This window comes from Abramis brama, assembly GCF_963993115.1.
Source record: "Abramis brama genome assembly, chromosome: 12".
Classification (NCBI taxonomy): domain Eukaryota; kingdom Metazoa; phylum Chordata; class Actinopteri; order Cypriniformes; family Leuciscidae; genus Abramis; species Abramis brama.
The window spans coordinates 11237880-11264893 of record NC_139974.1 but is presented as its reverse complement, the minus strand read 5'-3'; the positions used below and the strand labels follow the sequence as shown (position 1 = coordinate 11264893).

At 39.0% G+C, this 27014-nt stretch overlaps 1 protein-coding gene across 1 annotated transcript in view; it reads left to right on the top strand.

The window, feature by feature from the left end:
• The window catches only part of chrna11 (cholinergic receptor, nicotinic, alpha 11), a 31945-nt gene extending 5897 nt beyond the window's left edge, over nucleotides 1-26048 (top strand). Inside the window, exons 6-10 of the mRNA XM_084131119.1 lie at nucleotides 6846-7013; nucleotides 10264-10458; nucleotides 12662-12748; nucleotides 13551-13660; nucleotides 16403-26048. Coding sequence (XP_083987245.1) covers nucleotides 6846-7013; nucleotides 10264-10458; nucleotides 12662-12748; nucleotides 13551-13660; nucleotides 16403-17185 — 1343 coding nt within the window. The 3' untranslated portion in view covers nucleotides 17186-26048. The remainder of the gene's footprint in view (nucleotides 1-6845; nucleotides 7014-10263; nucleotides 10459-12661; nucleotides 12749-13550; nucleotides 13661-16402) is intronic.
• Nucleotides 26049-27014: the final 966 nt, after the last annotated feature.

The window sequence follows — 27014 nt, the reverse complement described above, 5'->3', positions numbered from 1 at the left end:
AAACCTATTTCATGTTCCATTGTAAATTATGTTTTATGGGTCATCAATTTATAGATTTGCACATCAGAAACAGGGACGTTTATGGTGCAAAAGGAAATAGGGAGTTCATGAATTATGTTACAGCTATTTCCTCTGAGGGCAGTAGTGCTTAAGAATATGCATTGCAAATGCATATTACGTTTATTTTTGGAAAACTGAATGAGAACGAAAATCTCCCTTTGATGAAAATATGCATTGTATGTATAAATACAGGCTGAAGCAATGACATGGTTTCTCCAGTCACAAGATTCTTCAGTTCGTGTCTGTGAAGAAAAACATCTCTTTTTCTCTCTCTTGCACACACATGCAGAATCATACACAACAACTCGCTCAGCAATGAAGCTGGAGTCTTTAAATAACCCTCAGAGTCACTGCAGATGCAAACAAACACATTCGCTATCACAAGCAGATTGTGCCCCAATGGCTCGTATTTGCTGCTCACGCTGATTTCATCGCAGTTTAGCTTCTGCTTTTCTCTTCCTTGCATTAAAGCAATCCAGTCCCTCAGTAGCAAACAGAAATCAAATGCCTTTTTGAAGTCAAGTCAGGCAGAGAGATGAGGAGAGGAAATGAGTAGGGAGGAAAAGACAGACATAAATAGAGAGAGAGAAAGTCTCACATCTTGGAATATGTTTATTCACTGTTGGCTTGTTGGTGTGAACAGATTTTGGTAATCCAGTGATCTGGGCCGATGCCAAAGAACACACACGGAGACAAAGTCTGATGCAAAATAAATCTTTGTTTATTTGCTGCAACTGTTCAGGCGACTGTGTCGGTCAGTGATGTTACACACATGGATGCTGATGAGAACACGCTTACAATGAAAGGTGTTACAGCATCTGCAAATCTACCACATATTTATACATTTAAATATAGTGAACTCATTGTCATGTTTTAGAAACCAGTTTGTGATGATTTGAGCTTTGTGACAGCGTGTTATCCTGCTGAAAGTAGCCACCAAAAGATGGATACACTGTGCTCATAAAGGGATGGACACGGTCAGCAATAATACTCAGGCTGGCTGCGCCGTTTAAATGATGCTCAGTTGGTACTAAGGGGCCCAAAGTGTGCCAAGAAAATATCCCCCATACCATTACACCACCACCAGCCTAAAGCGTTGATACAAGGCAGGATGGATCCATGGATCCATTCATGTTGTTTATGCCAAATTCTGACTCTACTGAATGTTGCAGCAGAAATCAAAGCTCATCAGACCAGCAAAGGTTTTTCCAATCTTCTATTAATTCTGGTGAGCCCTTGGGAATTGCCTTGCCTCAGTTTCTTGTTCTTAGCTGACAGGAGTGGCACCTGGTGTGTCTTCTACCGCTGTAGCCCGTCTGATTCAAGGTTTGATGTGTTGTGCAAACCTCAGTTGTAATGACGGTTATTGAGTTACTGTTGTCTTTCTATCAGCTCGAACCAGTCTGGCCATTCTCCTCTGACCTCTGGCACCAACAAGGCATTTCCGCCCAGAGAACTACTGCACACTGGATATTTTCAGTTTTTCGGACCATTCTCCGTAAACCCTAGAGAAAATCCCATTAGATCAGCAGTTTCTGAAATACTCAGACCAGCCCCATCTGGCACCAGCAACCAGTTTGAACTTCAGCAGATCGTCTTGACGATTTCTACATGCCTAAATGCATTGAGTTGCTGCCATGTGATTGGCTGATTAGAAATTTGCATTAACAAGCAGTTGAACAGGTGTACCTAATAAAGTGGCCGGTGAGTGTATGTATGCGTGTATATATATATATATATATATATATATATATACATACACACACACACAGGAATATTTTCTCATATTTAGTTTTCACTGAGTTAATCAAAGCCATAAATAGCAATTTATTTTGTCGAGGTGTGGTTGGTAACACTTTAGAATACTGTTCCATCATTAATGAATAATTACACAGTGACAAATGAGTAATGCAATATTAACACTCTAGTAACTACTAGTAACTAACAAGGAACTCTTGGGCCGTATTCACAAAAAAAGGCTAAAAGTAGCTCCTAACTTGACGATTTAGGAGAAACTCTTAAAAATAATGGGCTTGTCAGGAGTCCTACATTTTTGCTCTAATAGTATTTCACAAAGCATTTTAGCGCTAAAACTAGCTCCTAAATCTGTGAAATGTTAGGAGTAGTCAGGAGGACTCCTAAGTCACTAAGACAAAATCACAAACAATCCTAATGGCTGTTGCTGGCAATTCGCCCAAAGACACTGTACACAATTGAGGCTATAGCGATAGAGCCTTGGGCGCTGAGCCTTTTCTTCATAAATGCAATACTTATTTTGATTTATAGATTTTAATCTATGATAAAACAATAAATAATGTCCGATTACCTGTGGCAGTTGTTTTCACAAGTTCACACTTACAAATGATTGAATAGAGTAAAAAAATATAATAAGCTTATTTGGCGTGATGTCCAAGGGGATCGAGGGCTCAGTTCTCCCCTGTATCCCCAGCCGAGAGTGAGGAAGGGGTGGCGGAGGGATGCAGAAAAGTTGAGGTAACTAGGTGAGTCGGCTCTCGGCTGTGTATATATACATCCTCTCAAGCTGATTAGATAGACCGTTTGAATGTGCTCCTCCCGAACTTTGATTATAAATCATCATTTGTCACTTGAATTCTGCAATCTCTTGAGATGCGAACATGTAAGAGGCTGACAATTAGCTGAACATATACTAGTTTAATTAGTGACACTTAGCTTACATTTTAAACCCTTTATTTTATTATGGCAACATTTTTATTTTAAAATCTTAATTTGAATATGGCAACATGATACCTCATTCTACAATATTTATATCACTGACAGAGACTCCTCCCCCATCAGCCAATCATTGTGGTCATAGTTGGTAAGCGTGTTGACATCATCCATAGCAACGAGGTCAATCCTGCCCTTACTCTTAGTTTAAGACATCTTTATATTCTTTAGTAAAAGTTGGTCTCAGCAGCTTTGGGAATAGGTTTTAAGAGAAAACTCTTAACTAAGAACTTCACATACCTTAGGGTTAGGGATTTAAATAGAAATGCTATATTAAACTTTGGCATATAAATTGAGACTTAATGCAGTTTGTTGAGAAGAGTTGTGCTTTTACTTGTCGAAGCAATGTTTTTTAACCAAGCTGACAACATGCAAAATTTGTTCCTGTGTAGTTATTCCTTAATGATGGAGCAGTATTCTAAAGTGTTACCATGTGGCTTAGTGGCTATTGAATGTGAACATTGATGTTTGGTGCTCGTTATTCAAATTGCAGCAAAAAATATATGTATTTTTGCTTAATTGTCATGCAGATAATGAAAAACAAAATCATGCAATAAATAAATCTTTTTCTTTTTAAATTTGGGCTGAAATGTGAACTGAACATGTTCTTGAAAGGTTTCATGATTTCTCAGTAATCTGATTTTAAATGATATGAACACAGCTGCTGTGTGCAGTGTGCAGTGGATTAGAGACTCATTTAGAATGATCTGCAACGAGTGTTGACAGCAAAGTTATTTCGGAGTAGATCACTCTAGACTAATATTGACTCATGCACATTTTGCTGGAATTCCTGTTGATACTGACAGGATATGCCCTGTAGGGCTGGTGATTCATATATTTCTGACAGATTTAAAGCGAACTACCGTGCCTGCATGTGTGTATTACACAGAGCCGGGGTGTGTTTTTGGTGCATTTTGTTTATTTTTGCCATACAAAGAAGGGTTTGATCATGTTTTGGTTCTGTATTTTTGTTAATCTCAGAGAAATTCAAATGGGTAGTTGGTATTAAAATGAAAGTTTCACACACACACACACGCACACAAGGTAATTATACATAAAAAAGGTAATTATACATAAAAATAATAATTTGTAAGTATATATATAATCATTTGTGATTTTTTTAAAATGTGGCATTACCTCGTGACAGAAAAAAAGGAACTGGTGGAGACCAGTGAAATACGTAAAAATACATGATTACATATCAAATTGTACATATCAGCCCAGCTCATAACAGGTTTTTAGCATGCAACGACTGCTTCACTCAGCTAGAGGTTTCTACTCTTCCCTGCGTCATCTCATTCAATATTTTTCACCGTCTTTACTGCTTGCCCCATGCCTCTCATCTGAAGAATCCATTTAGCGGGAGTGGGTTTGCTAGCTCGCTAGCCGTTGTTATTGATTATCTTTTAGGATTAGTCACCTGGTTCCCTGGAGTAGAAGCCGTCGACATGGAAAACAAAGGCAGCAAAAATCCAGCGGAGATCTAAGGTGCTTAGACTGAGCTGTGTTTAAGTCCTGTATCGATTTAGATTTAGACTGATTTGAAAAAATGACCATTGTGCTCTTGGGTGTAATGTAAACTGCCCTGGATAAGATTTCTCTAAATGTCAAGGTACCAGAGGGTCCAGTTAGCAAATTCAAAAGCGGGTGTCAGTCTAAGTGCTGAGTAATTCTAAGATGAATGATATTTGTGGATGTGAAACCTTTGGAAATGCAATGCAAGTGAGTCGCACACTGGCCACCTCCACTTAGTTTCACTGTCAGCGGGTAGGCATATTTTAGTTTGTGCCTACGACACAGTCTTTTTTTTTTTTTCTTTACAGAAGAAGAAATAATCCTCTTGCAAATGTATTATGACTGACATTGGATCCTAGCCACATGGAAGACCCCAGTTCCATAAGTAGGCCTAAATGTAATTAGTGATGCTTTATAAGGCAAATTGCTCATACTTCGGGTTAGGGATTTAAATAGAAATGCTAGATATTAAACTTTGGCATATAAATCGAGACTTAATGCAGTTTGTTGAGAAGAGTTGTGCTTTTACTTTTCGAAGCAATGTTTTTTAACCAAGCTGACAACATGCAACCCCCCCCCCCCCCCCCCCCCAGCCAGGGATGAGAGTATCATTGCAAATGGGTAGTTGACATGAAATACTGACATTACTTGTCATGTGAAACATACACATATTTTGTTGGCTCATCTTTTTCCCATATCTAGAAGAAGCTATTTGCTCTTGTCCTTTCTTTGGTAGGAAGTGATGAAGTTTGTGGCTTACGATTGTGGTATGATCAGGCCAAGCATTTTCAAAGTAGTTCATTTTTTTGGAAGCCCAAACTGGGAATTGAGTTGCTGGGACCATTTTCAGAAGACTTTCTGGTCTTCATCTGTACCAGAGATTAAAGGGGAACTTGTGTTTCACATCAGAGGCCCAGTACAGAGGTGAATTATTTAGGAACTTTCTGAAGCAGTGTAGATCAGTTTGAAGAGATTTGTGGATGGGGTCAGTACAGCAGAACATAATGTATGACCTGAAAAATGTAACTTTCTTTTGGGAGATCAATATTTCTCTTTTTTTGTATGGAGTCTTCTTTCTTTTTCTCAGCTCTTGAATAACAGTAAACAGTTTTTTTTTTTTTTTTACATTTGAAATGCACTTGTCTTTTGAAATACTTATGCAATCCTAAGGTGTTGGCTAAGGCAAGCAAGCATCACTATTACTGCTCATTTGAACAAAGCCTAAGGGCCCTATTTTAACGATTTAAGCACATGGTCTAAAGCGCAAAAATATTGCGCCATTGAGTTTAGACCAGGTTTCAGTTGGTCAGTGGCGCAGTCTATTTCTGTTGCCTCAAAATAGCAATGTGCCAACAATGCGCCAGAACACACCTCATTTTCAGACCAGCACGCCCATGGGCGCACAAATGGGCGCAAATGCATTTGCTATTTAAACAATGTGGCGCAGGATGTGAAAATGATAACTGCGTCGGACTGAAACTAGCAAAAAATACTTGCATTGCGCTTGGCGCTGCATTGCGCCGGGTGTAAGATAGGGCCCTAAGTATTAAACTTCTGTTTACCCTCAATTCGTGCTACAGGCATGAATGATACCTACTAGTCTAGTACACGAGTGATATATGTGCTATTAGTTTAGTAAATGATTGAAATCAGGATGAGTTCTTTTTAGGAGGGCCATTAATTAACCACCTAGCAATCACTCTAAACACTTTCACAATTGATAAATGTACGTACTGCAGCTTGCAGTTGTTCTTCAATAATCTCATTGAAGCACAAGTCTTGTTCACTTACACATACAGTATGTGGTGATTCTGTCCTTATGTTTTTTAATATGTTTGCTGCCTGAGAATCACTATAAAAGGTTGATGGCCTGCTGTTCTGTGAAAATTTTCAGGATTGTTCAATCAGTGTTCAGAGGCAACATAAGCCTTATTGAGCTTCCCTTTTCCGACTTCTGTTCCATCTCAAGTGTGATTTCTTCAATAAATATCTAAGTGTATGATTAGGAAGCTCTTTGTGGTGGTGGCTTCGACTGCTGTGCGGTATAAAACAAATTACACTCATTATCTCATCCATGTCGGTCATAATTCTCATTTTCAGGGTTCAAAATGGCTTATTTGCAAGCTGTTTGAAACCATAATGAGTTTATCTGCCTATATTGCAGTATTTAAACTTGAGCGAGTCTATTTAGTTAGTGATATGATTCATCTAGCTGGTGTCTTTGTGTGTGTGTGTAATAATAATGTGAGTGTCAGCCTGGGTATTCGTACTGTGCATAAAGGTCTTTATGTAATGGGGTTTCTTACGGCTCCGCCGTTTCTGAATGTGTATCTTTTAACTGTCTGGTTTTACTCCAGTGAAAAGGTCAATTGGATTTAATTTGAAGTTGGCTGCTGCAATACAGCGCTGATGAAGAAACAGTGTGGCATTTTGAAACATTCTTCAGGCAGTTTCAATGCTGACTCTGGATCAGAATGAAAAGCATAAATATGTTTTTCTCCTATTCCTTCACTTCATTACAGGTATCTTCATGAGCACGTGCAACGTGGATGTACGCTGGTTTCCGTTTGACATCCAAAGGTGCGAGCTTAAATTTGGCTCGTGGACGTTTGACGGGTGGCTGCTGGACCTTCAGATGAATGAGGCTGATATCTCTGGCTACATGCCCAACGGAGAATGGGACCTTGTGGGTGAGTGAGTTCAGACAACATCTCCTGTAAACTTCTCACGATCAAGCAAACAAAACACCCACAGGCAGATGTGCGCTTTGTGTTGCTGTAGTAACTGACTAGTAAATGACTCAGGCAGTGAGAGGTCAGTTTGTTTAAACGGTTAAAATGCATTCTGCATATTTTTAAAAGTAAAAATGTTTTAAGTAGATTTCACAGGCCTGAGAATAACTCTTACCTCCTATATAGAACAGAAATCTACTTTAGAATTGAAAATTTCCAGCCCTTCTTGTTAAATTCATGTCCATTCATTTTCATTCATAGTCCATCCAATGAGCCTGTTAGTATTCAAATTAATGTAATTAAATTGTGTGGATAAGAGGAAGCGGACTGGAAAATATCTTGCACTGCACAATTCTGTCTCTCACTGACCCTCTTCTGATTTGCTTCATTGCCTAATTCAATATTTTGCTTCTGTCTTGCTGTTCACGTCTGTAATATTATGCCAGTCACACTCTAATTGTTCCACGTACATACTCAATACTAAAAAGACAGAAACAATTTGCATTGTCTTAACATTACAACCTGTTTTGAATTAAAACCAGCTCATGGTAGTCACGGAGGTCAGAGTTGTTTATATATGATCATTAGCTTGTCCAAACTGGTTTAGGTAGTTAATTTGCTGGATTACAGCCATTATAGCTGAACTCAACCTGTGGCTTGTTGCAAAAACTGCTTAGACTAGTCTCTCTCATCTCTCTCAAGACTCATTATAACTTTAAAAAATGTAGATTGGTTTAGTTTGAATCCAAAAATTAAGGCTGTTTTCCCTTGGTTAACTGCTAGTTGGCCAGACTTCCCAAATTGTCGAAATTTCCTGGCTTTTTTCATGATAACAGAGGTCAACAGGTCAATCCACAGACAAATACACACAGCCTGCATAAAGTAGCTGTGCCTTTTCACGAGCCGTTGTGACTTCCGTATAAATGTGATGTCAGAACTACTCAGTCACCGCCTTCAGTCCCACCCCGAGCACTGCCCACCGTCACGAAACTACATCATTGCACAGGCTTCCGAACAAGATTAATATAAGGGAACAGTGGCTAATGTTTATTTATTCAGAAACGCCACAGCAATTTAGTTCGACCTTAACCGTCTGTTCTGCATATTACGAATGACTGCTTCGTAAATCAGGCACAGTTCAATGCCGGTTTTTCAAAGAAGCTACTCCTCAAAGATGCTGCAGTCCCTACAGTTCATAGTTTTACAAGTTTACCACAGACAGTTTAAGACAGTTTAAATTAGCGTTAACATTAAATCTGCGTGAAGCATTGATGTAATGGTAATTATAATACTCGCCGAAAGTAAGGAGGTGGTTATTTGTCTCCTGTCATCGCCGATTCAGGGTCTGAGTCCGTCTCGAACATAAGGCCGGATAACATTTCCCTCAGCATTGTCCATCATTACAGGTGTTTTATTTACCTTACTAGTGAGCATCACCGAGCCACAACAGGATACAGCATACATGACCCTAGTTACCTGTGGTTGGCCTGGCCGTGCGTCACTCAGAAAACAACAGGCCAATCAGAAGAGAGGCTCATGAATATTAATTAGAAAGGCCAAAATCAACCTGTTCTTAGCAGAGCTCCTGAGAAAGGTATCGGATTTTCTGTATGGTTTTTGGAACTTATACCGCAAATATATATTCTTAAGGACATCAAAACCTAAAATAAAACTTCAGAAAGGTGTACAATATGGGACCTTTAAGTCACAGTCTGAAAATAGTTGTTGTGTTTATGGAACCGGCCCCTGGTTAAAGCAGGCAGGTGGTTCACCTTGGCTAAGCTGTTCGAGTTGGTTAACCATGCTTACTTTAAATGAATAGTTCACCCAAAAATGAAACTTCTGTCATTTACTCACCATCATGTTGTTCACCACCTGAGTTTTTTTTATTTTTCTCTTCTGTGGATCATAAAAGGTGCATTTTTGAAGAAAATTCTTGCTGGTTGTTTTCATGTTATGAAATGGACTACATAAATGACACAAAGCGCCATTGGCAGTGTTGTGCCTGAACGCGTTCATTGAACGATAGTTCATGAACTCGTTCATATTTTGGGTGAACGTGAACTGAACGTACTGTATTACTGCCTGATGAACGTTACTGTGAACTCGTTCATTCTGGTGTCTGTGTCTGTGAATCTGCTCTCTCAGTTTAACTTCGTTTAATAGAGTGCCAGATTTCTATAGAGACTTCCAGACGAAAACCCGGCTAAAACACACCGTAAACCGGCCTTAATATGTAGCGGAAAAAACACTGGCTAAGGGGCTTTAAATGTTATACTATTAACTGGCAAATTCCCAGAACACATCCACCTACGCAATCTTGATCATATTCTGAATTAAGAAATCATTATAATGCAGTCAAAAATCGTTTACAGGGAACATAAATAATTACTTTACCTTCCGAGTCTTTTGTTCATTTGTCACGTGACAGACGCAATGAATGGATCGTTCATGAACGACTCATCACTTACGTTACAAATCAAAACAAAAAGCAGCGAGGAGGCGTCGTATGATCATTTAAACGAGTTTTATGACAAGGTCGGTGAGGATGGGAAAAATCTAACGCATATCTTCAGTGTTAAAACTGATAAAATAATTGTCTGTGGTTCTATATGGGCTGTGGCAATCATTTTGAAAAATAATATCTCGCAGCAACATGGAAAAAATAACTATGAACTAGTTCATTTTTGGAACTGTGAACTTAGTTCAAAATTTTGAAGTATGAACTATGAACTGAACTAGTTCATTTAAAAATTTGTGAACTGAACTTTGAACTAGTTCATGTAGAAAGTGAACTTTCCCAACACTGGCCATTGGTTCTTCCGTCTCTCGCGAACAAACATAATAGATGTCAAATCTGATGCAGCACATCTAATAGCAACACATTTCACACAAAGTTGTTTCCCCCCTTAGTTTTGGTTTCTACTTTCCTTTCACGTTCTTGAGAGGCTATAGAGGACAGTATACAAAAGTTTTGAGGAACTCTCTAATGATGTTCACACAAAAGCATGATGCTCAGTCTCAGAGAAGAACTTGCCTCTGGCTGGCATCTGCTGATTAGGATGTTTTTTTCCCCCCTAGTAGATCAAAGGTGGAAGAGCAGCGTCGGCCGCTCTTCAGGACAACAGCATCTCTTTGAACATGTTTTTTTTATATACCTTTCATCATTATATATTCATTCTTCTCCTCACATGCTGTGTCTAATCAGGTGTGCCTGGCTCAAGAAGCGAGCTGTACTACGACTGCTGTAAGGAACCCTATCCAGATGTGACATTTGTGGTGACCATGCGTAGGCGGACGCTCTACTACGCCTTGAACCTTCTCGTTCCCTGTGTTCTCCTTTCATCCATGACCTTGCTTATCTTCCTACTGCCTGCCGACTCCGGAGAGAAGATCTCACTAGGTATTATGAAAGAAAGAGATTATCTACATATTTTGTAAATAAACATGATTGATTTGGAAGAAGAATGGTTTATAGGTTTGCATATCTGGCATATTTCAATGCAATGGAAAAAATAATTCCACAGCCTTGCCAAGGTCTCGTCACAGAACAGAGAGCTGGGACATGCAACAGAAAATCTGTGGGTGCTCATTTCAAAGATATCTCCTGATTGTGTCATGTCAAATGAACTCTTGGTTTACATCAAGGGCTTTTATCCATGTTTTGTTTCCCACTCTCTGTCAAGAGACATTTACCATCAAAAAGCATACAGTTCAAAGCAGAAATAACTGTCATCAGAGATGGTATGGAAGGAACTTTAGATATGACTATCAGGAAATGTAAAGAGGCGTGAACTGAAGGGTTTTCACAATATATTTAAGTGGAGAAGCAAAAGACAGAAGCTTAGAGCAACCAAAGAGAAAGGAAATGAGGCAGTTTCCTCACTTCAAGAATGCGTATCACTGCAAGCACGATGAAGGGGAGTCCTTTGCTGTACACTCATATGGCCAATTAATCTATTGATGTAATTAAAGCAGGGATGAGTCAGTGTGCGTAAGAGAGAAAGAGAAAGAATGCATTGCACTTTCCAGGAACCAGGCCTGCAATATTGAAACATCTTTGATTGATAAATGATCAGAACATTTAGGATAGACCTAAAACAAAGTTCATACATCATTTTTAATATATGCTTTATGTTTAAGAAGCATATATTAAAAGGGATAGTCCACTCAAACATGAAAATTCTGTCATCATTTACTCACCCTCATGTCCTTCCAAATCTGACTTTCTTCTGTGGAACATTGTTATATGGACAAAATTCAATGGAAGTCAATGGGAACCGAAACCACTTGGTTACCAACATTCTTTAATATATTATCTTTTATGTTCCACAGAAGAAAGAAAGAAAGTCCTTTACCTCAAACTGAACGGGAGTGTTAGTGATACTTCTTTTAAAAAACGCAATGTTAATTTAATGAATTATATTTATTATTTTGCTTTTATACACCAGTTCAATAAACAAGAAGTTAACTTTGAGTAACTTACATTTTGAAACGATATTGGCAGTTGTTTTTTTCTATTCTTGCTCTGCCAATGGAAACATTTCCAAACAATCAATGAATCTTTGAACAAATCGGTTGAGTGAATGATTCAGTGACTCACACATCCTCACCACTAATGCACAAGCTGTTAGTGAGTGATACAAACAGTGAAAGCTCCAATAATTGCAGTTAATTAATCAGCATATCATGAAATTAATCAGCATTTCATGGAATTAATTAATTTTAGATTTAAATGGTAGCCCTGATTTAAAGCCAAGAGTGTTTTTGTTGTTGTTGTTGATGAATTCAGTTAGTCTCATTGGTGACAATTTTACTGAGGTTTCATTATGCCAAGATAGCACTTATAAATCTGAGCAAAAACATATGTAAGAGGAAGGAGGTTGAGTGAGGAAGCAGATAAACAGCAGATAGAGATGAATGGTTTGTGTGTGTGGTGAGAGAGGAGGGAGAGATGGATAGCAGCTGGAGAGGGAGGGAGATGACTTGAACTGAACTAAAGAGCGATTGAGGAAGAGAAATGGCCTGATGTAATTCACTTTATGTATCACTCCATCAAACGCTGCACTGCCGTCTAATCAGATCCAATCAAATTCTGTCAAGATGAGTTACATCCAATAAGAAGCTGTGGTTGGGCATCTTATGAAGTGCCAATGTCGTACATAACTAGAGAGGCTGTATAACTATGCATTTATTTTAGTGGTCAGCTGATATTGATTTTTTTCAGTGGCAGATGCTGATATCTAGACTGCAGGGTTGGAGATTTAATGCCTACTATATATAATGTATATATACAAATGTAAATACTATACTGCCATTAAAAGATTCGGAAACACTATTTTTATGTTTCTGATTATCTAATGTTTTATTGTAAACAAGAGATACAGAAACTAGCTTAAATAAGCATTCATTTCATACAGTTTAATGAACTCAATTAAAGAAAAGACACTATAAATGTTTAAAAACTGCCAAATATTGACCAATTAATCAGCCTGGACCTACATATCAGTAAACAATTAATGTCTTAGCAGTTGTGTAGAATTCATTAAATGCAATGACATGTATGTTTCATAAAGTCCATTTCTTTTTGTTTTATACATTCACAGGTATTACTGTGCTACTCTCATTAACAGTCTTCATGTTGTTGGTGGCAGAGATCATGCCAGCAACCTCAGACTCCATCCCGCTAATAGGTAAAGCATGCATGTCCATTTTTTGCATATTTTAACATATTTTTAATGCACATATTTTTCCTCTGTATTTTATACAGTATATTTTACAATGTTTGCCCCATTTAGTTCATTTGCAAATAAAAACACCGGGCTTTGAATATATTAGTCTTCATGCAAGTCTTTGAACTTAATGAAATGTAAAATTTAGTGCACAACGATGTATAGTTTGTGTGTGCTCAGATCCACACACTGCACCACTGAATAATAAATTGATCACTATTCTGTATCATGGCCAAAAGCCCTGGTCTTGGCAACCGTATGCTTGGCTTCTCATAGTAATTTGCAACATGAATCGTAAAAGATTGTTAACTGGAAATGATAGGCAGGTCAGGAGAGAGAAGCAGGAGAAACATAAAAATGAAACAGACCCAGACATAGAGATGATCCTCCATGAAAAAAAAAAAAAAACCAATTCACCCCACATTCTCTTTTCCCATCCTCTGGTTTATAGGCCCTCAGAAGCCGCAAAGATGTAATCTTCAGAAATGCGTTTGCTGGAAGAGTGTTCACCTACCGCGCTTTGTCTCTCCTGTCTGCTTCCCCCTCTCCTTTATGATTTAGTTTTTATGGTTCACTCATCTGTTCCTCATTCTCCCTTTCTTCCTTGCGCCACTCTTTTATAATCAATGCCCCTTTTTGTTACATTTGCCCTGGTTTTTGCTAGTATGACTGGATGATAAAAAGTTATTCTGCTAAGAGAGTAATAAATGAAAGGTTTATGCATACTATATTCTCTTCCTTTCTCTCTTTGTCTCTCTCTTAGGGCAGTATTTTGCCAGTATAATGATCATTGTTGGAATGTCAGTTATTGCGACTGTGGTCGTGCTCCAATATCACCATCATGACCCCAATGGAGGGAACATGCCAAAATGGGTATGTCTACTCACACACAAACACATATATACACTGTGCCTGAATGTTTTTTTTTCCTTTAAGCAAGCAACAATGTCTCACATGTCAGTTGCACTGAAAGCAGTAATTTACTTATTCAATGATAATAGAGATAAAGCCAACAGAAGGGGACTAAATGAGTAATTGGATGCAGATGGATATAGATCTGCAATCTGTCTGCGCTGATGAATGACCGTATTTGATCGTATTCTGCAAGCCAATTAGCAGCTCAGCTGATGTGCCCCGGGCCCGCTGATCGAACCCCATTCACTTACAAAGCCAAATGCAACAACAAGAGGAAGCTGACAGGTGTATTTACTCAATGAGACTAATATCAATTCTGCATCAAAACTAGATTTTTACATGTTTCTGAAGAAAATCTGAGTGGTCTCAAGTGCATATATGCGCCTACCGTTCAAAAGTTTGGGGTCGGATACCATTATAATATGCAAATTTGATGCTTAAGAAACATTTCTAATGTTGTACTGCTTAATATTTTTGTGGACACCATTATACTTTTTTCATGATTACAGGATGAACAAAAAGTTCAAAAGAACAGCATTTGTTTTAAAAAGAAATATTTTGCAATATCTTTACTGTCACTTTCATGGCTCGTTTCCACCGAGCGGTACGGTACGGTACAGTACAGTATGCAATACCAAAATACCATACCTCTTTTTTTTTGGACCCTTCTGTTGGGTCACCTAGCACAGTAGTCTGGTACCTAAAGGTTGGAGCTAGACTCACTGCAGAACGTTGATTGGTTGACAGAATCCTAACTTGCGCGTGCTACAAGGGGAATGACAACACAAGAGGTGCCATTTTTTTCAGCTGTGTTTTTCCTTGCAGCCTGCAGCCTTTTCTCAAACAAAGCTTGTCTTCTTCTTGTGACAAACAGCCACATGCCGCGAAGCAAGAACAAGATCTGCTGTTTGTCCTCCATTGTTGTTAACTGTGTCGCTTTCTTCTTCGAGCGAGAATGACATTGATCGCTACTTTCCGGCATATACCAAGCCTATAAAGTGAGGGTACTGTTGCCATTGGAAACACAAGCCGGATCAGGGTTTACCGTAACGAAACGTATTGTACTGTACTGTACTGTACTGTACTGTACTGTACTGTACCGCTCGGTGGAAACGAGCCATTAGAAAAAAAATCGTACTGACCCCAAACTCCCCAAAAGTCTTTGGAATTTTTCCAGCAGCAGACAAAAATTGCATGCCTCATTGCTTAGAAAAGTAATAGCACATCCTTAGCCACACGAGTTGAGGATTAACACTGAAGGTTAGAGGTTTTTTAAACCCTAACTCAAGGTATGAGCAATAATAATAGTGGTGTGCTTTCCGTAGCATAACGTCCTAGGATCCTCTCCTGGGATCAGCTTTTAACAACATTCACACCCAATACTCGGCATGTGTAGTTATTAAAAAAATCTATCGGGACTTTCTCTGAACAACCTGGAAAAAGTAATGCTTATAACAGCGATGGTTGTAATCTTACAATATAAAGAACTAAAATAGATGCTAAAAGGAAGGCTAAGGTGGATACTGAACAAAGGGGAAAGATGGACAAAAGCCCTCAAGGGCTTCTAGACTTGTATTTATAGAATGAAATAAAAGAGAAACTCATTTAAGACTGTCTAGACTAGAGTGTGTTAGTAATACCTGTTCTTTCATTACATATATTCTGCAAGGTCTTTAATACTGCACTAGTGGCACTCATTTTGTTTATGTAACCAAACATGCATTGGGTGATCTTTTAATACACCAAAATATGTGTGAAGATGCCAAAGAAGGACCTAGTTGCTTAAACTGCATTTTTTCTGCGAATTATAGCAGTGCCAACCCCACTAGTCATACATTTTGCCATGCTTTATGCATCGCCTTGGCCAGGACTTGGCAGTACAACTGAATAATTCCAGCTTGTCACCTTTATCTCTCTCTGTGTCATAGTCCTTGCTGTCATATGTTGCTGTTTTACAACAACTTTCCGTCCAAAACTTCTCTTCCCTTGACTCAGCAGACGCTAACTAGTGCTCAGATTTTTTTTTTTTGTATGGATTTGCTTTATTTTTTGCGCAGACTGTGCTGTATCCTTTTGTTCAGAGTGTACGTGTAGAGCATATGCAATATATAGTTAAAAATGGCTTGACGCACTGCTGTGAAGTGCATGCTTTCTCATACATGCATAAAATTGCCAGCTTACATTTTGCTGGAGGGGATTTTACTTTTAATATTCAAAGCTAATGTTGTTGACTGAGAAAACAGGAAATGGGGGAAATCTGATTTGGTTTTAAAAGTTGGTACCGTAGGGGAATAAGTAAGATTGGAGATTTATATAAAGATAATATTCTTTTAGCTTGAGGGAAAAAATGTGGTATCTCCCAATCTCATTTTTTTTTAAAATATCTCCAATTACACAGTTTTATTAATTCAGCATTGAATAAATAATACTAACAACAATGAAACTAGTAGCACTAAGAAACCCATATAGTAGATGGCTTTTATTTTATTTATCATCAATTTTAACACGTTAAACTCTATTAATTACATGCGCAAATGCGTTCATTTTGACAGCGCTAATAAATATATAAGAAAATGTGTCGTATGTTTGTATTTATTGTATATTTTATTACTCAATGTACAAATGTGTGTAAAATGTTTATACAACACCATTGCCCATTCTCTTTTACACATTTCTCCCTCTTCATCTTCCTTCTCTTAGGTTCAGGTAGTTTTGCTCCAGTGGGTGGCCTGGTTTTTACGCATGAAGCGTCCAGGTGAGGGCGAAGACCCTGAGCGGCCTCCTTGTGCCCCCCACTTGCGACGTTGCTCTTCAGGTTCCCAGAGCGGCAGCCTGCCAAACGCACCCGGTTCCGCCTCTGCAGATCTCCATCACCACCACACATCCTCAACGCTCCACCCACTTCACCCCCAGAGCCTTCTTCAAGCCGCCGCTGCCGCCGGGCACACCCACCATCTCCACAACCAGACCAACAGCGCCAACAACAACGGCAATCTGCTCTACATCGGATTCTCCAGTCTGGACGAAGCTTCGCCGCCATCCTTGCTCGCCGAGTCCGTGCAGAGAAACAGCATGTCAGGCGTCCCGCGATCTGCGGTGGTGTCGCCCCCAGCAGTAGGCTCCAGTCCGCCACCTCACCTGCCCTCACAGTTCTGCAGCCCTCCACCGCCTCCCACGCCCAATCTGGAGGCCACCGGTTGCCCGAGCACGGTGTCCGGCGGTGGCGGAGGCTGTTCTTGCTCGGGGACCAGCGGCGGAGGAGACCCACAGCTTCAGGCTATTTTAGAAGAGATGCGCTTTGTTGCAGATAGGTTTCGCGGACAGGATGAGAACGACAGCGTGGCCGAACAGTGGAAGTTTGCTGCAGCTGTAATTGACAGACTTTGTCTGGTGGCGTTCAGCGTTTTCAACATCATCTGCACCATCTCCATTCTTATGTCGGCACCTAACTTTGTGGAGGCAGTTTCTAAGGACTTCATCTGATTGCTGTGTCGAAAGAGAACGTGCATTCGGGAAACTTGGGTTTGACCGTAATTGGGAAGTATTCTCCTCCTCAAAACAGTGACTCAGCTTTTTTTTTCCAAGACTGTGATTGGAATAATGCAGGATCCCAAGGTCTGAATTGAGAATGCTTCTGATTGGCTAATGTCCTGGAGATTTAAGGCCCACTCAAGACATCTCAGACTGAACTTTGTTGTTGGAACGCTAACGACCTTCACCGAAAGGTGTTTGTAAATGACAAAGGGGTTGGTTCGCTATATGGTAAAATGTTCGGCTATGGAATGAATGAAAACCTAAACATAAAAAAGTGAAAATACTGCTTAATGACCTTTCAACTGTGTCAAACGCCTCATAACCCGACATGAACCTCTGAGGAATGGCCAGTCGTGTTACTCAAACTTGTGTGACATTGTACATCTAACATCTAGCACAGTACAAAACTTCTCTATGATGTCAAAATATATTTTGGTAACGTTCATCCATGAGTAGGCGAGGAGAGAGGGAGGGAAAGAGCAGACAAGACAGAGAGAAATATTGATACTAATGGCAGGCGTGCAGTGAATGGCTTGTATGAACCCAGGTCAAAAATTCTCTTCTTAAAAAATGAAAAAGGCGCTTGTTTCAAGGACAGATGAGAGATTTGGAGAACTGCTGGAGGGTTTGAGTGGTTCAATGAGTGGAGAGATACAGAAGAAGTGAGAGATGGAATACCCTCCTGACGTGGACAGAGATGTAGACCGATGGAGAGATTAGGGCCTCACAGGAAGACGAGGCACGAGCAGAACAAGGGTAATTAAAGACAAAATGAGACCGAGTGTATTAGAGAAAGAGACACAGTCAGCGCAAAATGAAAGAAGGATGGGCTAAAGAAGTGGATCAGACAAGCGGATAAGAAAATGAAAGAGTGATAGGGGAATTAGAGAGGGATGGACAGAAACAGACAGAGAAGGCAGTCGGTGGTAAGTGAGACTCAGCAACATTTACTGGCAAGAGAAAGTATGGCTTCACTGTTGGAGAGAAATAGCACATCATGCCCCAGAAAGCCAAACAGTGAATGCATCCGTCACAAAACGGATAAGAGAAAAACAATGCAGAAAGGAAGTGGGGGAGAGAGTGTGGGAAGAAAGAGTGATAATCCCCTGAGACATACTGGAGAAATGGCACAAAGACAGTGGAGACATGGGTAGAATCTTATATCTCCCTTCCTCTTTCCCATCATCTCTGTGAAATGACAGACAGTGTGAGGTGTTCTCAAACAGCAGAGATGATCTTCTGCATATCTAAGTGGGTGCAGAGCCACAACCATAGTAACTGTGCCCTGATTCTCTACTGTCAGCGATTTTTGTAAGCGATTTTTGAAAAACGCTGTTGAAAAGTGGATCGGACCAAGCACCAAAACAAACTTTTAGCCAATTAGCAGTAAGGGGCGTGTACACGCATGATGGGGGTGGAGAGAGGGCTCAGTGTATAAGACAACGACTATTGAAAGAGAGAAATGGCAGAGAAAACACAATAGAGGAAAAGGCCAGGGGAATATAACTTTAAAAAGAAAGGTTACATTCAGGCAAGAGGAAGGACCCATGTTAATATCGGAGAAGCTTTCCAGCACCGGAGAGACCTAAGCTAAGCAGGAAGGCCTGAAAACGGAAGCAGAGGTTGCTTTATTTCTTCTTGATACGTGAGTAACGTTGGTTTTGCTGTGTTTCACAGAACTAAGATATGCTGTCTTTTGCTTGAATATACTCGTGTGTCATCTTCGCTGTTTTTTCATTTGCATTAATATTATTATTATACGCCTGGAATGTCTAAACCTCCTCCACCGTCCGTTTCAAGCATTGGCTCCCAAAGAGGAGCTAAATTACAATTAGACATTCAACCTGAATTATCATAGTAATACAAATTGCATTCATTTATTGATGACACCCGGGTGGCAGGCACATCGGCAGATTACGCCATAGTCGTTGCCTGTGTTGCATAGCGTGTATGTGAATGTGGGGGTGGAGGCATCAAGTTAGGGGTGTGATCCTTTTGGGTAGGGGCGTGTTTGTTTTGGTGATTTCAGATATCAACAGCGTTTACCAGAAATTGCTTGCTGCACCTTTAAAATAAGTATGCGAGGTAAATCTATTATTACTTGTTGCTGCTTACACATACAGTGTCCTACAAATGTTTGGAAATGTCTTGGGTAAAATGGGGGTTTGCACAATTTTAACATAAATATTGGTCATTTTGTTATTTTGACCATTAGGTATGTTTACATGCTCTAATTTTCAGAATGATTCTTCATATCTGATGACATACCTGATTTTCAAAGTTTGTCTTCAGTAATAATTGACAATGATACTTATGATAATCTAAAAGTAAATGTCAGCTTTAAATATGTTTGCATATGAATGTCATGTAAAGACCACAATATTAAACTTGTGGATAATTATAATTGGCCTTATTATAACACAATTTAGCTTATCCTCTTTTAGATACTCAATTGAATCTTGAGGAATATCTCGTGAGTTTATGAAAAATCTTAAGATTAAGCTCGAAAACACACTTCACTCATCCCCTTCCCATCATCTGTAGCAATGACGCAAAACGACTTTATCTACACCGGAAATTGTAATGTGTAAGAACGGGAAAATAAATCCTGTGCGTTCACAAAAAGTCCTCTAATTTTTTATTTTTGCAAAGGCCCCTTTAGGGGCTCCTTAGATTTAAGATTCTGAAATTTGTGTTTATGTGATTCCTAAACGTTATGATTCACAAATTCATTTACATGTGCATTATATGTTTTTAAAACTAAACTTCAGTGCATGACAGTGAATTTAGAACCGGAGAAAACCACCGCGATAATGTCACCCCAGACAGCAACATACGGTGGGCCCAGATACGGCCGTGTGGAATCCATGTGTACCAGATGCGGGCCGTATCTGGGCCGACACTATGTTGCTGTCTGGGACTGGAGCTACCGCGAATATAATTGTCATTTTTGCCTTGATGACATTGCTTAAAAGAAAGCTGTTATGTCATGAAAGTTTTTTTTAGCAAATATTTAGTAAATATTCAGTCTCAGCAACTGACCAGTTCATAAGATATGAGATGAGAATGATGAGATGAGTAAATAGACCCACATTCGTATAACGTAAAATGCATGTAAACATATGCATCATGGTACTGATGCCTTTACATGCTTTTCCTGTTGATCAAATTATCAAAATTTCATTCGGGTCAAGCCCAATCGGATAAATTGATGTCAATGTGATTATAAATGGATTCTTTGGGTGCATGTAAACATAGCTATTGTTTGACTGTTGGATTTATACAGGTCAACACAAACTCTAAAAACATATCAGTAAATAATATATTAAAGGGGCTATATGTAATTCAGAAACCCTTGTTATTAGCGACACCAGTGGACGTTAACTGAACTACAGACAGCAACATATTGCTTGTCCTCATTTGTGCACACTTAACGTACAAGACACTGAACGTGATTCAAGGCCCCGATATAGTCACGATTTTTGTTCTTTGATTAGAAGTAAAAAGAAGTTGGAAATACCTTTGCAGCGATATACTGTTAATGATCATACTGAGGCTATCCACGCTGCTGAGAGCGACGCTTAGATGAATATGTAAATATGTGTTACATACTTTCCTCTCAATAAAAAAATAAATACACAACAAATATGACAACGGTTAGAAAACAGCAGTTAAGAAAGCATCTGATGATAGTGAAGTGGATATGTTTGCACAAGCTCTGCAATTCACCGGCATCATGTCAAAACATGTAATATAAATTACACTTATGATAGTTTGATTCTAAAGTATATTTGAGGCTATAGATGCAGCTATGTGAGACTATAGTTGGGATTAATCCATTTTGTTTGCATGACACATTGACATTACAGTACAGAATAGCTCTATGGAAAGTCTCCTGAATTAATTTTTTGTGTTACTGAATTGAAGAAAGGTTCTATGGAGTGCGCGTAACAGTCACATCCTTTCGATTGCCCTCAAGCCCTTCATATAAAAATCAGTCTACATGCTTTCATAGACAAAGTCTGGGAAGGTCTCGTTTTTTAAGTTTCGTTATGAGGTGTTCACACATTGGCAATAAAAAAGGTGATTATTTCATGAAAATTCTTACATAAAGCCCCTTTAATGAATTCAGAACATCCTTGATCTGTTTTTTAACCTGTTTTCTGATTGGTTTGTCAATCAGTAAAAGTTGTGCTGACCTAAAAATCTTCAAAAAAGTAACCTTGGCCAGTTTCATCCAGTAATCAGGCATCACAGTCTGTCTGTATTTATTTCCATTACTATGTAATCAAAAAGAAAATCATTGTTGGTTGCTTTAATGCCAAGAAAAGATTGAAAAATATTTCTACTGATTTTGCCCAAAACCCCACTTTGAACCTTAGGGGTTGTTCAAACCGAATATGTTTTTGCGATCCACTGTGCTGCTTTTCTATTGGTTTTTCTGTTAACGCGCTAGACGGATGTGTTTGACCTTTGCACTTGTGCATTTTTAGAATGTTGTGTCCAGTTAAAATGTCAGCTTTTAAAAAAATATTGCGTCTCTAGAATGTACGTTTTAAAACGCAAAAAATGCTATCTCTGTGAATGGTCCCTTGGGGTGTTTTGAAACTTCTGGAGGGCACTGTATGAGGGCAAGGTGACTCAGTGGGTAGCACTGTTGCCTCACAGCAAGAGGGTCCCAGGATCGAGTCCAGACTGAGCCAAAAGGCCTTTTTGTCTGGAGTTTGCATGTTCTCCCTGTGTTCTCCCTCCGGGTGCTCTGGTTTCTCCCACAATCCAAAAACAAACAGGATAGGTGGATTTAATTGTCTGTAGGTGCGAATGAGAGTACAGATGTTTCTGTGTGTACTCTGTGATGGACTGGCCATCTCTCCAGGGTTTCATCAGTCTGTGACCATAGGTTCCAGCACAGGGGTTAAAAACCAAGTAAGCAGTTTGGAGAATTGATGGATGTATGAACATAAGGCAGAATATTACTATTAGCTATATTAAGCTTTTAGTTGGTTTGTCAATATTTTTTGACTATATTTACAACTTGACTATATTGCCATTACAAAGCTGGGAAGAGCCAGGATATTATTTAATATAACTCTGATTGTGTTTAGCTGAAAGAAGAAAGTCATTTACACCTAAGATGTCTTGAGGGTGAGTAAATTATCACATTTTTGGGTGAACTATTCCTTTAGAGCTGTTGAGTGTAATTTCTGCAGCACCAAACAGAACTAAAAAAATAAAAAATAGACTGTTTCCAAACAGGTTTCTTGAACATCCCCCCCATCTGCCATTGTTTGGGCAAACAAGTAATGGGTCTGGGTAAAACACATACCATTAAGCCAGTCTTGATATTTGAGAGTGCTCAGCAAATGCATTTCAAAGTTAGCCCAAAGTTAGCATACTAAATGGGGAAAGACAAAAATCTCCCAATTTTTTTGTCAAAATAATGTTTAAATAAAAGTCTGATTTAATTAATTGAGCTTCTTTAGCTCAAATCATGCAAAATGTATTTTTCAAATTTACAGGTTGGTATTCAAGAGTAATCAAACAGGAGATGCCTCTAAAAAAGTGATTGGCTGTTTTAACTGCGAGAGTCATTGTGAGTACGTTCACACTGTCAGTCCAATTCCGATTTTTGTGCATTTTCGATAGAAAATCAGATTCGATAGAAAATCAGATCCGATCAGATTTAGCTAGTGTGAACGGCAAAAAATCACATGAAATGCATTACAAATCCGTTTCAAGCTATATCCAAATGTGGTTTGAAATCTTATTCAAATCACATTTCTGGAAATCCGTTTCAGTCTGACCGCCCTGATCGGATTTCACGTGGTTTATGTGACTTCACGCCACATAAAACGTAAATTCCAGACGTTAAAGAAAATATGTTGAAAGTCGCTGCAGAAACAATGCTGTGTTGAAGCAAAGTGCCGGACGAGCAGAAAATGACAGTTTAATAACGGAGAAATATTTTGAAACCGGCGGAGACGACAGCACGAAATAAAGCCACGCATACCAACCCCCTACGGTTCTGTCGCTGGCTCATAAGACGCAGTAGTCCAGCGCTGCAGCTACACATTATCATGTTAAGAGCTGCATGGACACACAAATCGGATCTATAGAGCTGCATGGACACACAAATCGGATCTAAACAGTCGCGATACACATTGTTGACATCAATCATTTTAGATCAGATTTCAATAGGATACACAAATAATCTAAATTGGACTGACAGTGTGAACGTAGCCTTTGATTTCTCCAGGACATTTGAAAGCAGTATAAGATGCAGTACGTGTTTTTTTGCAATTGCGTTTGGTGATGCTGGTGGTGTAGAAATGACATTCCGCACCAAGCTATAAATAAAAATGGACTTTTCATTTGAAGGTTGAGTGACTATAGTTGAGTTTGATAGAAAACATGGCTATTGTGTTGTTGAATTTGAGATGTTATGTGACTTATTCGGCTAGGCAATTTACAGAAAAATAGAAATAGAGTTGCAGATAAACAATTCACAGTGAAGGTGAAGTAATGACTGAAGTATATTGTCGTTTTTGCACTGAATGGACTGTATACTGTTCCAAATCTGCCTCTGGGGCCCGTACATCTTTCAGGTACATTTTGGGAAACTTTTTTTTTCCCGTTTCCTGCTAAACATTTCTGGTGACAGCACATATCTGGTCCTTACAAACAGTTCTGGTTCTCATTGCAAATACTACTTTATTGCTAAAGTCATTATAGCAATTAGTGGTTGTTATGGTATTAATTCAAGTTCATCCAAAAAACAAGCTGCCAAAAGATTGCTGCTGTTCGCTGTGCTCATGAAATGCCAGCCATCTCGTCTTAATGGGGGACCAAGCAAATGACTTTCAAATCTCTCTTTCTCTCTCTCTCAGATGCAGACACAAATCGTTTCTCATGTTTGAATAAAGTATTCTTTAATAATATGCAGTCTGTGCCTCGTCATTTCATGGCTGACTGTTGCTTACATAAGGAATAAGAGTGGGAAACGTGACGGCACTGATGCAGAATGAGAGACGAGTAGGGCTGTGCCTGTACAGTCATTTTAAAGGGGTCCTATTATGTTGTTTTTTTTACATTTCCAACTTTCGGTGTAATGTTACGGTTTGAGGAGCATGAAAAGGTCTACAAAGTTACTAAGCACAAAGTCCTCTCCAAAGGGTGTTATTCTCTATATCAGTCATATATCAGGGAGGGCTCCGAGCTCGGAATTCAGCCCGACCCCAGAGTACTCCCCCCTATGAATGTATAGATCATAAGTATCTATGAGCAGACCCAGCCAAATGTGAGGTGATGGGGTGGTGGCGGGATGCTGAGAAATTTGTCATGAGACAGGAGGTAAGGGAAGGCTTTATTTATACTGGCTTCTTCTTGTGCTGATTGGATGATTACCTGAACATGCTCCTCCCGAACTTTGTTACATAAAACTTCATTTAAATAATTCCTGCCCAAGGCATACGCAAAAAAGGGGGGGCGTTAGTAGTAGGGATGGGTATCGAGAACCGGTTCCATATGTCCAAGAACCCTGTGATTCGATAAGAAACGCGCATTTCGATTCTGCTTATTCTGTGTTCATGTGTGTGCATTTTAATGTAATTTTAAACCATTCAAGTGCAAAAGACTCGCCCGCTGTTGTCTGCTGCACACACATCCAAAGCATGCTCACAGAAAAAGGGATTTTAATATGATTTTAAACCGTTCAAAGCGCAAGAAGACTTGTTTTCTGTGCTGCGCACACATGTGTAAAAGTACATTGGGTCGTGCAGCTCTTAAAGTGACAGCAGCCTAATATTCCTGCTGCCATCTCTATATTAACGTTAATCAAACAACAAAAGACAAAGAGAAAATCCAGGCGCTGTTCTTGACCGAATAACCTTTGTAACTATATTTGTAATGTATATTTTTTTTCATAAAGTGCAGTGTTATTTTACATTTGATTACAGTTTCTGTACCTGAATACCTGAAAATCTTAAAACACTGTTAAATTTCAATTGTATCTTTGTTTAGTTGTATTTATTTGAGCGATTGCTAATTTTTTATTTGTTCTTTTTAATGTTTACTTGTCTTTAATAATGCTTGACATTTATATTTGTTAGGCTAGTTGTTTTTACGATGGTATTTTTAAGTGTAAGTGTTCTTTAGCCTGTTGATTTTTGTTTATGGTGTTCAGCCACAATGAAATGTTTTGCAATAAGACTTAGAATAAATTTGAATGATATCTAAGTTATTATTTTATTTTTTTAAACCTTATTGGAATTGAAATTAGGAATCGATAAGAATCAGAATCGATGAGCGGAATGAAAATTGTTAAAGTTCTAACGATACCCAACCCCAGTATGTTGTTGCCATGTCCAAGAGACACTGTTTTCTCCACCTCTGTACAATTCGTGCTTGCAAAGGTCGTTCGGGTTGATCAGTTTGTTCTTCTTGACTGTCATTAACGGACTCGGGCTCAAACTGATATGGCAAAACTGATGCCATAGTTAGCGTAGTTACGGTAGTGTTTACAGTGCCTCAGGAAGCTGATACTCAACAATTATGGCAAGGGTGTTACATTTCCGACACACTTTAAGCGGAAAACCAATCACAACAGTCTAAGGGCCGGATGACCAATCAGAGCAGACTGAAGGCAGGTTTTTAAAGAAACCGAAACTAAAACTGTGTTCTGACAGAGGGTAAAAACAGGTGCTGCACAAAACGTATTCTAGTAGACCTCATAAACAAAACTATGAACCTGTAAATGAGCATAAAAGGACACTTTGACACTTTTTGTGTTCATATTTCCTACAATTCGATTAATATAGAAGCAGTTTTTCAATCAGCTTTTACGAGAGCACTACGCAGCACTAGACAAAAGTGAAGCGGACCTCATGCAAGAGATTGAATATACTATATCCTGCAACAATTGTAGTATGTAGTATGGTAGTATTCTAGGGACTAAAGCAGACCAATAGGAAATTTAGAACTCTGAACAGACAGAGATGGGGAAATGCTGACATGCGGTCCCGGCTGGACAAAGTTTCAATTGATCACTTGTTCATGAAGGAGGGATGGAGCAAGGGAGGGTGGAAAGTTAATGATGGGGAGAGAGGGCAGCGTCTCAGGCCTTGGGTGGATTTCCGAGGGAAAGCAGTTGCTCATTGCGCACGCCTGAACTGCCAAAATGTTACTAACTACAAATGTTACTGACCTGTAATTGAATATGGGATTATTAGATTTAATGTAATTATGTTAACATTCTACATATAAATAAAGGGCAATCAAGGAATACATTTTGATTGATTGAGTTCAAAGGTACACTATGTAACTTTTGGCCCTCTAGCGGTTAAAAAACTTGCGAATGAATATGGTTCTTATAAAAAATAATAAAAAAAAGAGAGAGAGAGATTATCCTACTGCTCTTAAAACATTCATTACAAGGCTTAAGAGATAACCAATTCAGATGCAGATGGAAATGATCTCAAGGTGACAAGCTGAAGACGTTACTGTGGCTATACCCATTAATAGACCCGGTACTTCCTTCCTTGAAAATAAATTCCAGCACAGAGCTACAACAACTCTGTAAGAGAGCTACATATGGCAATTTATCTGTTCAATATAATACCTTATTCACCTGTTGAGTAATAAAAATGCCATCTCCGCATCACTTTTACAACATTTCAAATCCCTCAGTTCTCGCCATCCTCAGAAAGCCAAGCCAATGTTGATTCTCATTTTATCACGAGCTCTGTTACGTTCTCTTTTTACCAGCAGACTCTCCTCTGTT